Source organism: Heptranchias perlo, chromosome 2 (assembly GCF_035084215.1).
Source record: "Heptranchias perlo isolate sHepPer1 chromosome 2, sHepPer1.hap1, whole genome shotgun sequence".
NCBI classification, from domain to species: domain Eukaryota; kingdom Metazoa; phylum Chordata; class Chondrichthyes; order Hexanchiformes; family Hexanchidae; genus Heptranchias; species Heptranchias perlo.
This window is the reverse complement of record NC_090326.1, coordinates 90,950,156-90,962,662: the sequence shown is the minus strand read 5'-3', so window position 1 is coordinate 90,962,662 and position 12,507 is coordinate 90,950,156. Positions and strand designations below refer to the sequence as shown.

General features: G+C 44.4%; 1 protein-coding gene across 2 annotated transcripts in view; it reads left to right on the top strand.

Moving 5' to 3' along the window:
* LOC137341120 (glucocorticoid-induced transcript 1 protein-like) overlaps positions 1 to 12,210 on the top strand; it is a 240,240-nt gene extending 228,030 nt beyond the window's left edge. For both annotated transcript variants that reach the window (XM_068004073.1, XM_068004064.1), the window contains exon 8: positions 9,943 to 12,210. In XM_068004073.1, coding sequence (XP_067860174.1) covers positions 9,943 to 10,297 — 355 coding nt within the window. In that variant the 3' untranslated portion in view covers positions 10,298 to 12,210. The remainder of the gene's footprint in view (positions 1 to 9,942) is intronic.
* The last annotated feature ends 297 nt before the right edge of the window (positions 12,211 to 12,507 follow it).

Sequence of the window (12,507 nt, the reverse complement as noted above, 5' to 3'; positions counted from 1 at the left end):
GCGGAGGTCCGCAACCGTTGGAGGGGGTCCACGATATTTGGGTGGTCGCTGCAGGTAGGCTTGTTGGCCTGGGGGAAGCACTCCTGCTCCTCCAGTCCCACAAGCAGTGCCAGAAAGGTACTTATCTGTTACTTTCGGGCCTTCTCGCCTTCTTTCACGTGGCCCCCAGGGGTTGAAATTGGAAACCCTGGAAAAATGGAGGCCTGCAGCCTTGAAGGGTTTTAATCACCAACCCTCCTCGGTGAAAACCGGAAGTGGGTGGGTTGGGGGCTGAAATGGTTGCGATTTTGAATGCTCCCCCCAACCCACCCGTTTTTCCCTTTTAAAATCGTGCCCATGATTTTCATTTGAAGAATATTCATGAATGAAATTACTGACTTGATCCAGGGGGTGGCAAGGTTAACAAAATCAGCCTGAGCAGTGCATCGGTTCAAAACTATAACACCTTGCATTTGTAAACCGCCTTTAAATATATATAGAAAAACATCCCAAGGCTCTTCACAGAGGTGTGAGGAAAAATAAACTGATTCTGAGCCAAAGAAAAATATATTAGGAAAGATGATTAAAAACTTGATCAAATAAGTGGGTTTTAAGGAGGGTCTTGGAGGAGGAGAAGCGGTTCAGGGAGGGAATTCGAGAGATTCGGTCCTAAGTAGCTGAAGGCACAGCTGCCCATGGTGGGGAGAAGGAAGGGGAGAATACATCAAAGGCCAGAGTCAGGAATGGAGAGTTAGGTGGTGGGGTGAGGGTGAGGGGGAGGGGGGTTTGTAGGGCTGGAGGAAGTCACAGCAGTAGGGAAGGGCATAAAGACAAGAATTTTAAATTTGACCTGTTGGTTTACTGGACGCTAACGTAAGGACTGTGAGGAAAAAGGTGATGGGTGAGTGGGACTTGGTATGGGATAGCATGTGAGCAGCAGAGTTTTGGGCAAGCTGGAGTTTATTGAAGGAAGAGGATCAGAGGCCAGCAAGGTGGAGTATTGGAATACTCAAATCTGGAGATGACACAGGCATGTCGAAGAGTTTTAGCAGCAGATTGATTGAGGTAGGAAACGAGGTGGGCGATGTTGCAGAGATGTAAATAGGTGGTCTTTGTGATGGAAAGGATTTGGAGTCAGGATTGAACAAGATGCCGAGGTTGTGAACAGTTTGATTTAGTCTGATGTTGAGGAGGGGATGAAGTCGACATGAGTGAGCAGAGTTTGTGGTGGGGGGCCAAAGATGATCAGCTGTGCTTAGCTGGAGGAACCTGGGACTCGCTCAAGATCAAATGTCGGAAAAGTAAATCTGCATAACTGCATGAAGCTGTCTTGGGTCCTCTAAGAAGCTGGCGTTGTATTTCATGGCTCACAGACAGAAGCTTTGTGCAACACTGCTGCACTGGTTTGTCAGCTATCGTGGAATATTTTATAATTTATTCTTAATACATTACAAATTCATGACAGAAAGCAACATTATGCAACCTTTTTTCCATGAAGCTGAAGGTTTAACACCAGAGCAAAATATACTTTTGATCTATTTTCTTGTCATTGCTATGCTGGTAAGATATTGGTTTAAAAATATCACCCAATTAGAATTTTTGAGACACAATTCATTCATTTTCTTTAATACTGCTTAGCTTTTTGCCTTTGTTCTTTGACAAAGGTATAGTTTCCAAAACCAGCGGCCTTATACCGACAAAAGAAATGTTTGTCTGAAGCAGAATATTTAATTTTATATATAAATCTGCTAACAACGATCTAACAAAAGGAGTTTACATTTTGAAGTAATAGTATTCAAGCTGTTTTTTTTTTGAAGAATGCATACTGCAGAATATATTTCCTGTGCTGATTTGCCATCTTCCCTCAGTGGCCAACTGTACCCTCCTGATGAGAAGGGTCTCCTTAATAGCTTTTTATAAATGGAACAAGGTAATTGGCATTCAATTTACATCAGATTCTCAGATTGGTCCAAGTGACCGTTAGGGTATCATTAATCCCAAGTGATGCAAAATCTGCAGACTGCAAGGCAAGCTTGTAGATGACTGAAGGGAGCTCTTTATCAGTCTATGCACTGGAAAACATAAAACCTGTTTTTGCTTAAACACTGACTTCAGCAAAGTTTCTTCCCTTATGGAATTTTGTCTGTAGCCATCTCATAGTTTGAAAAAGTCAAATAAAAGGGGATCACAAGATGGAAGAATTGATTATAGATGAGGCTTGAGTTTTCACAACCAAACTGTCGTTGGAAGCCTAAAGCTTACGTCTAATAGGTTGGAAAATCACAATTCATGGAAGCACCTGGATCCAACTGGAAAATGCCAGAAATGAAATCCCTTGTGTTCACTCCAAAGAATGTTGCCAAGTGTGATTAATTTCAGTGTAAGGTACATTTAACATAGTAAAAACCATTCTGACATGATTGTTTTACATTCTCTGGGTTTAGGTTATTGGTCAAAGAGCAGCATAATGCCTGATTTTGTTATGATGCCATTGGTGAGATGAGCACACCCAGATTATGATGCACAAAACTACCTTGATTTCTCCACATTGCATGTGGTCCAGTGCATTTTCTGCTGATGCAGTAGATTGTCATTAATGGATGAATGCACATATTAGGGACTTCTGGTGGTATTAGCAAGATTAAAATTAATCCCATCATTACATTTCTGGGCCTTTTACAAGGCATACAATCCTGCTCTGGTTTTATTGAAATAAATTAGAAATCTAAATTTCTCTTTAATCGCAGCTCTGGTTGCGATGCCTTTGAGGCCTGCAATCTCTTTAGCTTTCATCTCTGAATATTAATGGAGAGGAAGAAAAAGCAGGCTGTTTTACTGTGGAATCGTTTGAATAAATCCAGATGAGAACTATTATTCAGTATTTAGTTTTCTAACGTGATTAAAAACTATTCAATTCACCAGAACTGAAATGATTCTTTGATGTAAAACGGTTCTATCTGTGTTTATAATAGTGTCAGGTAACTTCAATTCCAAAGAAATAGCTCAGAAACTTGCTTTACTGTTTAGTCTCGAGTTTATAATGATTTTGTGTGATCTATATCTTTGTTCCTCCTCTAAGGTCATTGTAAAACCAATTTGTAATGGAATTGTTTTGCGGGAACAGTGTGGCTTGGAGTGATGTGACGCCACAATGTTGGCAATTAGTGTGCACGTGTAAAATCGGCAAAATCTTTATGGTGCAGAGTATGACTGCAGCAATGGCAGTAGGAATATAAAGGGGGGAAAATTCGATAAGGTCTATTATTGGGCATGGGTAGTGCGATCCACTATTAACCCGCACCCGATGGCCCCTGCTCAGGCAGGATGAGACTTTTGTGAGGCCTGAGGACTTGCCTGTAAGCAGCGTTTCGAATCAGCGTTGACACGAGGATTCAATGCAATTCACACTTTCCACCAGCAGAGGGAGCCCCAATTTCTTAAAGGGAGGATGTCTCTTAATATCTTTTAAAGGTAGCCAAGGAACAGTCTGGTGTCTACACCGAGTCTGAACAGAGATCAGACATCGCACACGTAAAACACAGATGCAGGTCCCGTCCTTATGTTTACACACTGATGAGTTATGTTAAAATGTTGAACAAAGGTTGCGCACTACTAAATCCCACGTCCTCCAATCTGCATGCCAGACCTCACCAATCTGCTGATCTGAGTTTGTACCAGGCCTGCGAGAGAGTGTGCACCTACATTCTCAGATGATGCACTAGAGGCCTTGGTGCAAGAGGTGGACAGAAGGAGGGACATCCTATAGCCACAGTGTGGGGGAGAGGGGGGGCGTGGGGGGAACAAGAGGCCCTCCAGACATATGCCCAAAAGGCAGTAGGAGGCAGTGGGGGACAAAGTCAATGCCAGGCACACAGCATCATGATCATGGATGCAGTGCAGGAAGAAGTTCAATGCTTTGACACGGGTGGTCAAGGTGAGTGAGGTCAACTGGCGTCTGATACCAACTGCACCACGAGCCGCATCCACTGCTCCACGCACTACACTGCCCATCACCCACCTACCAACAAACTCTTTCCATCAGTACGCAACCCTTCCAATCAGATGCTTCCTCTTACATTACCACTGTTGCAAGCCGCCCACCCACAACTCACAGGTCACACACACATAGGAACATAGGAACAGGAGTAGGCCATTCAGCCCCTCGATCCTGCTCCGCCATTTAATAAGATCAAGGCTGATTTGTGATCTAATTCCATATACCTGCCTTTGGCCCAGATTCCTCATATTGGCAGCTATTCAACCAAGACAGGCACATCACCCAGACACACGTCCCGCTTTCTATGCAAAGATATATCACAGAAGGGGGCCATTTGGCCTATCATGTCCGCGCTGGCTCGAAGAGTGGTGCTCATTCTAATCCCACCTTCCAGCACCCAGTCCGTAGCCCTACAGCTTACAGCACTTTAGGTGCAGGTCCAAGTACTTTTTAAAAGAGTTGAGGGTCCCTGCCTCTACCACCAATTCGGGCAGCGAATTCCATACACCCACCACCCTCTGGGTAAAAAAGATTTTCCTCATGTCGTCTCTAATCCTTCCGCCAATCAGCTTAAATCTATGTCCCCTAGTTCTTGAACTCTTCGCTGGGGAAACAGGTACTTCCTGTCTAGTCTATCTAGGCCCTTCATAATTTTGTACACCTCAAGGTGGCGCATAACAGGAAGCAGCAAGTGGCAGTGGCCTTAAGCCCCCTGAGCATGTTCTGCCATTCAGTAAGATTATGGCAGATCTGTGACCTAACTCCATACACCCGCCTTAACCCCATATCCCTTAATACCCTTTGTTCGCAGAAACCTATCAATCTCAGATTTAGAATTCACAATTGAGCTAGCATCAACTGCCGTTTGCAGAAGAGCGTTCCAAACTTCTCCCACCCTTTGCTTGTAAAAGCGTTTCCTAACTTCACTTCTGCACATCGTGGCTCTAAATGTTAGGCTATGTCTCTGCATCCTAGTATTCAAGTATAGGAGACCTCCAAAAACGGTTACAAATGTCTCGACAGCCAGAAGCAATAATTCAGCCACTAACCTGTAAATCCTACATGGTCTCTTTTAAATAGCGCTGGTGGGGGTCCTCGAGGCACTCTAAGACACATTCAGATGGTCGTGGTTAAGACGGTGCATTGAGTTGAGCGTTAAGTGCCAAAATGGTGTCTATCACTTTAAATCAGCGTTAATAAGACCATAAGAGATAGGAGCAGAAGTAGGCCATTTGGCCCTTCAAACCTGCTCCGCCATTTAATGAGATCGTGGCTGATCTGATTTTTACCTCAACTCCACTTTCCCGTCCTTTCCCCATATCTTTTGACTCCCTTACTGATCAAAAATTTGTCTAACTCAGCCTTGAATGTATTCAATGGGCTCGATTTTACCGTCGGGTTTCCTGTGGGTTTCCAGCGGGGGGGCCCCGAAAATCCCGATATCCAGTCACGTGACCGGATCGCGCCAGGATCCCGCCCACTTCCAGGATCCCCGATGACGTGCAGGGGTGCGTGCGTGGCCCCCGCTGGTGGGAATCCCGCAGGCAATTAAAGCCAGCAGGATGCCACTTGAAGTTATTTATTTTGCTTATTCAGGTCATTAACTGACCTGATTAAGGGACTGTGTGTGATTTTGGGGAAACATGGGACTATTTCACACACTGGGGGAAACAGTCCTCGTTGAACTGGACGTGTTGCAGCCGTCAGCCTGTGGCAGCTGCAAAGGTCCATTTGACAGGTGCGGGGGGGGGGGAGGGAGACCCTCACCCATTGCAGGAGGCCGCTCTGTCACTTGGGAAAAGTGTGGCCTCCACCACCCCCCTCCGGACGGTCAAAGTCACCAACCTGCACACTCACCCCGGGGTCCGGAGACATGTGCCTACCTTGCGGACCCCCTCAGATGTACATATTGCGGATGGGGGCCGCCGTAGCTGCAGTCATGACCCCCTCGGAGGGCGAACAGCATCACCAGCCTCGCCATCCACGCCGTCCATCTCTGAAACGTGGAGCTCCACAACAGAGTGCTGTGACACATCCACCTGTACAGCAGGAGGGAGGGCTACCGCAGAGAGAGGCACGTCGCAGAGGGCACTACCCTCGCCACAGGGTCCACAGACCGAGGCGCAGCTCCCCGGACCTCTCCGAGCAGCAGTGCACACGGAGGAGCAGATTCACTCGACATGTAGTTGTGGAGATCTGCAGGCTCTTTCATGCCGAGCTGCTCCTGGCTGGCCCCAGCACCATCTGCTTACCTGTCGCTGCCAAAGTCACCACTGCTCTCCACAACTTCTCCACCGCATCCTTCCAGGGTGCAGCCGGGTACACCGCCGATGTCTCTCAGTCGTCTGCGCGGAAGAGCCCTGCAAATACACCTGCACCTACTCTGCAGTAACACAATGGGTGGCATCAGTGGTGGGTCCTCATAGTGATACCCAGGAGCGGGCATTATTGTACACAACAGACAGGATTCGCGGAGACATGGCAGTGGTGGTGCCAATATAATGTGTGATGTTTGTTGCTCTGAAATTCAAAATAGGTAACACCCATGGCAAACCCTCAGACACCCTTGTGCATCCCCTTCATGCTCACGACACGTTTGCCGTACGCTGCCTACTGCACATATGTGATGCATGCCCTGTGGCTGCAGCACAGGTAGTGGCAGGTTGAGTGAGGCTGGCCGTGAGGGAGATGCACGAGAGGGTGAGTATGAGATAGAGCCATGAGATTGTATGAGTATTGGGTTGAGTGGTAGTGGCGGGATGAGTACTGGCGAGGTGATTAGGTGCAGGTAAGATGAGGATGAGGTTTGAGTGGGTGTGAGGGGTGATGTGACAGAGTTGTGTTGGCAGTGCTGAAGGAGATGTGGGTTGGGGGCAGTGATGTGGCAGACGGAGTGTAGGGGAAAGACTACGTGTAATCACTTTGGCTGACCTACTGAGGTCATTGGAGCGCCTCCTGCACTGTATGCAGGTGGGCGATATGTTGGTGATGCAGGTGACCCTCTCTGCCACCTCGAGCCAGGCCTTCTTGGTGGCAGAGGCAGGCTGCTTCCTCCCGCCCGCCGGGTGGAAGATCTCTGTCCCCTCCTCCTCACCCCATCTGATGATACCTGGGGTGAGGCATCATTAAACTGGGAGCAGCCTTCCCCCTGGGCTGCTCCATGCTGTAATTTGTTCCATTGGTTGCAGCAGCCTTCCCCCTGGGCTGCTCCATGCTGTAATTTGTTCCATTGGTTGCAGCATCTGTCAGTGGAGGATTGCGCCTTTAACTGGAGAGCCTCCAGCTGACAGATCGTACTGCGCATGCGCAGCCCGCCCGACGCGCAGACCAGCAGCGCGGAGCCCGGAGGAGCAGGGAAATGATTCCAATTAGTGGATTGCCTGCTACGATCGCGCGGGCAACCCATGAATTTCACCGGGCGCGGAGGCCACGCACCCGAAACCCAACCCGCCGGAAACACGCAGGCCTGCTAAAATCAGGCCCAATGACTCAGCCTTGAATGTATTCAATGACTCAGCCTCCACAGCTTTTTGGGGTAAAGATTTCCAAAGATTCATGACTCAGCGTTGCGCAATGATTGTATCCATTTTCTCCTTATTTTACATGCTTCTGGCGTTCGGTAAACATAGAAACATAAAAAATAGGAGCAAGAGTAGGCCATTTGGCCCTTCGGGCCTGCTCCGTCATTCAAAATGATCATGGCTGATCGTCTAACTCAGTATCCTGTTTCTGCTTTTTTCCCATACCCCTTGATCCCTTTAGCATTAAGAAATATATCTATCTCCTTCTTGAATACATCTAATGACTTGGCCTCCACTGCCTTCTGTGGTAGAGAATTCCACAGGTTCACCACCCTCTGAGTGAAGAAATTTCTCCTTATCTCGGTTCTAAATGGCATACCCCGTATCCTGAGACTGTGACCCCCTGGTTCTGGACACCCCAGCCATCGGGAACACCCTCCCTGCATCTAGTCTGTCTAGTCCTGTTAGAATTTTATATGTTTTGATGAGATCACCTCTCATTCTTCTAAACTCTAGTGAATATAGACCTAGTCGACCGAATCTCTCCTCGTGCGTCAGTCCTGCCATCCAGGAATCAGTCTGGTAAACCTTTGTTGCACTCCCTCCATGGCAAGGACATCCTTCCTCAGATAAGGAGACCAAAACTGCACACAATACTCCAGATGTGGTCTCACCAAGGCCCTGTATAACTGCAGTAAGACATCCCTGCTCCTGTACTCAAATCCTCTTGCAATGAAGGCCAACATACCATTCACTTTCCTAACTGCTTGCTGCACCTGAATGCTCGCTTTCAGCGACTGGTGTACAAGGACACCCAGGTCTCGTTGCACCTCCCCTTTTCCCAATCTATCACCATTCAGGTAATAATCTGTCTTTCTGTTTTTACAATCAAAGTGGATAACCTCACATTTATCCACGTTCTACTGCATCTGCCATGTTCTTGCCCACTCACCCAACTTGTCTAAATCACACTGGAGCCTCTTTGCATCCTCCACACAGCTCACATTCCATCCCAGCTTTATGTCGTCTGCAAATTTGGAAATGTAACATTTAGTTCCCTCATCCAAATCATTGATATATATTGTGAATAGCTGAGGCCCAAGCACTGATCCCTGCGGTACCCCACTAGTCACTGCCTGCCACCCCAAAAAAGACCCGTTTATTCCTACTCTCTGTTTTCTGTCTGTCAACCAATTCTCAATCCATGCCAGTATATTCCCCCCAATCCCATGTGCTTTAATTTTGTACACTAACCTCTTGTGTGGGACCTTATCAAAAGCCTTCTGAAAATCCAAATACACCACATCCAATGTTTCTCCCCTATCTATTCTACTAGTTACATCCGCAAAAAACTCCAGTAGATTTGTTAAGCATGATTTCCCTTTCATGAACCCATGCTGACTTTGTCCAATCCCGTTAATGCCTTCCAAGTGTTCTGTTATCACATCTTTTATAATAGACTCTAGCATTTTCCCCACTACTGATGTTAGGCTAACTGGTCTGTAATTCCCTGTTTTCTCTCTCCCTCCTTTTTTAAATAATGGAATTACATTTGCCACCCTCCAATCTGTAGGACTGTTCCAGAGTCTATAGAATTTTGGAAGATGATCACCAATGCATCCATTATTTCCAGGGCCACTTCCTTTAGTACTCTTGGTATAGGCAGTAGCATGCGCTACTACCTATACCAAGATGGCATCCGGCGCATGTCACGCATGAATCGTGTGTGCGCAGCCAAGACACATTATGGATGTTCGAGAGGCCACATAGCACCGAAACAACGGGCGCTACACGGCCCAATTTAGTACTCAGAGAGTTGCAGTATCACTTCTGCTGTTCATTGAAGGTTTTTCAAAGGTTTTTTTGGTGGAAGTGCTGAGAATTGAATCATTCCCTGCAAGTCGTGAGAGTAAAAGGGAGCATCAAACAGCAATACACAAAAGAAATGAGTGCAGCTTTCTTTTCTTTGTTGTGCCTCTCTCGCTCTCCTCTCTTTCCCATTAAGAGGAGGAGCCCGCCATACAGCAGCCCCACTTGAGGTCTGCAATTATATTGTAATATTTTTTTTAAATGTGTGCAGCTTCCTGAGTTGGTTAATACTGAATGTTAAAATGTCAACATGATAGCATGAATAATAACTGATGAGCTCCCAGGATTTCTAGTAATTTTGAAATGTCGGTTTTGCTATTTTCACAATGCTAGCAGTGTGGAAATAGCTATATTACAAGTAACAAAGCTGAAGATGCTTGTGTTGCATTTTAATATATGCAATATATTTTTGAACTGTGATACTGTCTGTCCGTAATGTCACACCCATGAAATTGTTTTCATTTTCACTGCGGTTTCTCCTCACAAATATTGGAGACTGCAGTAAAAGAAATTCTGGGGCATTACAAAGGGTATATCTCCTTTTTTGAGTTTATTAATAATTTTGCTTTCTCCTAGGTCTCGTCCTCCCAGCTCAGTCCCATTGTTTTCCTGTCCTGACAGAAACAAAGTGAACTTCATCCCTAAAGGGTCAGCGTTCTTTCCTGTAAGTATCGTCAGCAGACCTCTGTTCTCCACTTCTGACCTGATGCTCAAGAACTCATCAATCTCTGGTCTCAGTCCCAGCTTAGCATCTAGCACTGTGACTGCTGAGCAGTTTTCATCTCGGGTCTCATTCTCACCTTTGTCAGACGACACCAGCACAACGGACTCTGAGGCCTCGGTGCAACAGACTTCACATCAACAGCAGCAGCAGCTCCACGAGTCTCAAACTGAAGAACTCTCCTCAGCTCATAACTTTGTGATAATCTAGCCCCCGCCCCCCAAGGTGGAGCAGGCCTCTGCCCTTGTGTAGGGGTAGTCTATATATCTGATCGTCTGCATGGAGTAGCACCTGCATTCTGAACAAAGGTTCTTAGAATTTTAGCATATCTTACACTGTTCTTGGCAGGGATAGAATTCCTCTTTTAGGAAATGTTTGTGAGAAGCAGTGATGCTTGCAAAAGACATGCTTTCATATAAGTGTTTTAAGTGCAGACTATGCATTACATGGTATGTTTGGATGGATTAGTCCTGTTGTCCTGTGTCCTGTTCCATCTCCTACAGTAAGAATAAGCTCTATATATATATATATATATTAAAAAAAATGCCTGTCTAAAAGATAGAAAAAATAGATGTTGTGTTGCGTTATGTCCAATGGAGAAAAAAAATATTATGTTTACAAACAATCCAGGTTGTTTAAGTTTATAAATTCTGTAACACATACAATGCAAAAAAGAAAAATGGCCACAACAGTTGCACAGTGCCCACCCTATGGCCTAGCTTCAGGTACTTCAGTTGAAGTCTAAACTCAGGTAATTTGGAATGTATATCCGCATAGGATTTTAATGAATTTGTGGCTGAAAAAGCTAAGGGGAGTTTAGGGTAAGCATCACTCTCTTGCCTTTCCTTTTTGTACATTAACCTTTCCTCATTACATTCCACTTTCTTTAAATAGAAGTGCATTCTGATCCGGGGAAGACCTGGACAAGGGTGAATATTGAAGAACCAGCATTACTGTGATGTCTGACATCACTTGTTTTAGTGGATGTTAGGTCAAAAATTTGCATAAACCATTATTTTTGAAACGTATCAGCGTTTTGAGTGACATTTCAGAATTTAAGAAAAAAAGTTTCAGGTGTTGAAGACTGTTAAGCTGTTATAAATACAGTAAAGTGTTGAATACTGGGCTGTATCTAAGAAACATTCCATGTTTTGAAGAGATCTCAACGATCAAACGTTTAAGTTACATAATCGGACTCTTCTGGTTCTTGTGTTAGATATGTTCCCTTTTCTGTGTGCTAAGTTTGGAATTGGCAGATACACAAAGTAAAATGCTGTTACGAAGATTAAATAAAATTAATGTTTAGTTTCTCATCTTGACCCCACCTTCATGTTAAAACCCCTGTTTGCACAATTTTCTGTGGCTACTGGCAGGTAGCTTTTCTTTTTATAAAGAGAGTTTTTAAACAGTAGTCACCTAGCTAGTATTTATTTAACTAAATTGTACTTTGGTACAGAAATGTGATGGACTAAGGTTCAGCGTGGCTGGTTATATTTAGGATTCAATTCAATAAATGACTCCTATTATTTGAAAAGTGTTACACTGGAAAGGACAAAGAAGTTGCCAGTTATTTTGTAGAACAAGGACCCAAGTTTCAGCATTCAATTGCAGAACTAAAGGTTGCACCCAATGTTGGATTTTACCACTGCAAGTTGGTACAAGTGACATAAGGTGAATATTCATGAGAGAGAACTTACTGGGGGACACTCATGTCCAAAATCCCTTTTAACTTAATTTTTCACCTGAGAAACTAGATATTAATTTTTACCAAACACTGTTGCAAATCTGTTCTGATTAAGATCTTTATAAAGGTTTTGAACCAAATTGGTTGGAAATTAGCTGAACTTAAAAAAATGTAAATTAAAAACATTTATTGATCTCAGAGTGTATCCTACATCCAGATGTAGAAATTTTGTTTGTCAAACACATTGTTTAAAAACTTGTTTGAAATTTTGTACATAGTTTTGCTGTTATTTCTAGCCATTGTGCTAAACAGTATTTATGAGTTGCCACACAATGTTTCTTTAAATAATGCATCGTGTGGCTTTTGTTTTGTATTTTTTCAGTATATAGTTCTCGTGTCTTATTTAAAATAAAGTTATAGCAAAGAGCATGAATAAAAACTGGCAATTTTCTAAACACATTTGGATTTTAATTATAATTTTAGTTGGGAGCCAATTCTTTGTATATTTCAGATTTCAATGGTAGAAAGTTTCAGTTATCAGGATTGCAACTGATCAGTACACCTTTTTATTGAGGTGTTTTATATGAGTATGTGCCCAACTTCAAACTACCAGGACTTCTTAGTTTGCAAAATGGTTGTTTGATGACATCTAATTTTGTGCTTCCCATTTTGTAGTGTGCAAGAATACAGTGTGTTCACAAAAGAAATGGGTGCAGAAACTGAAGACTTAAACATT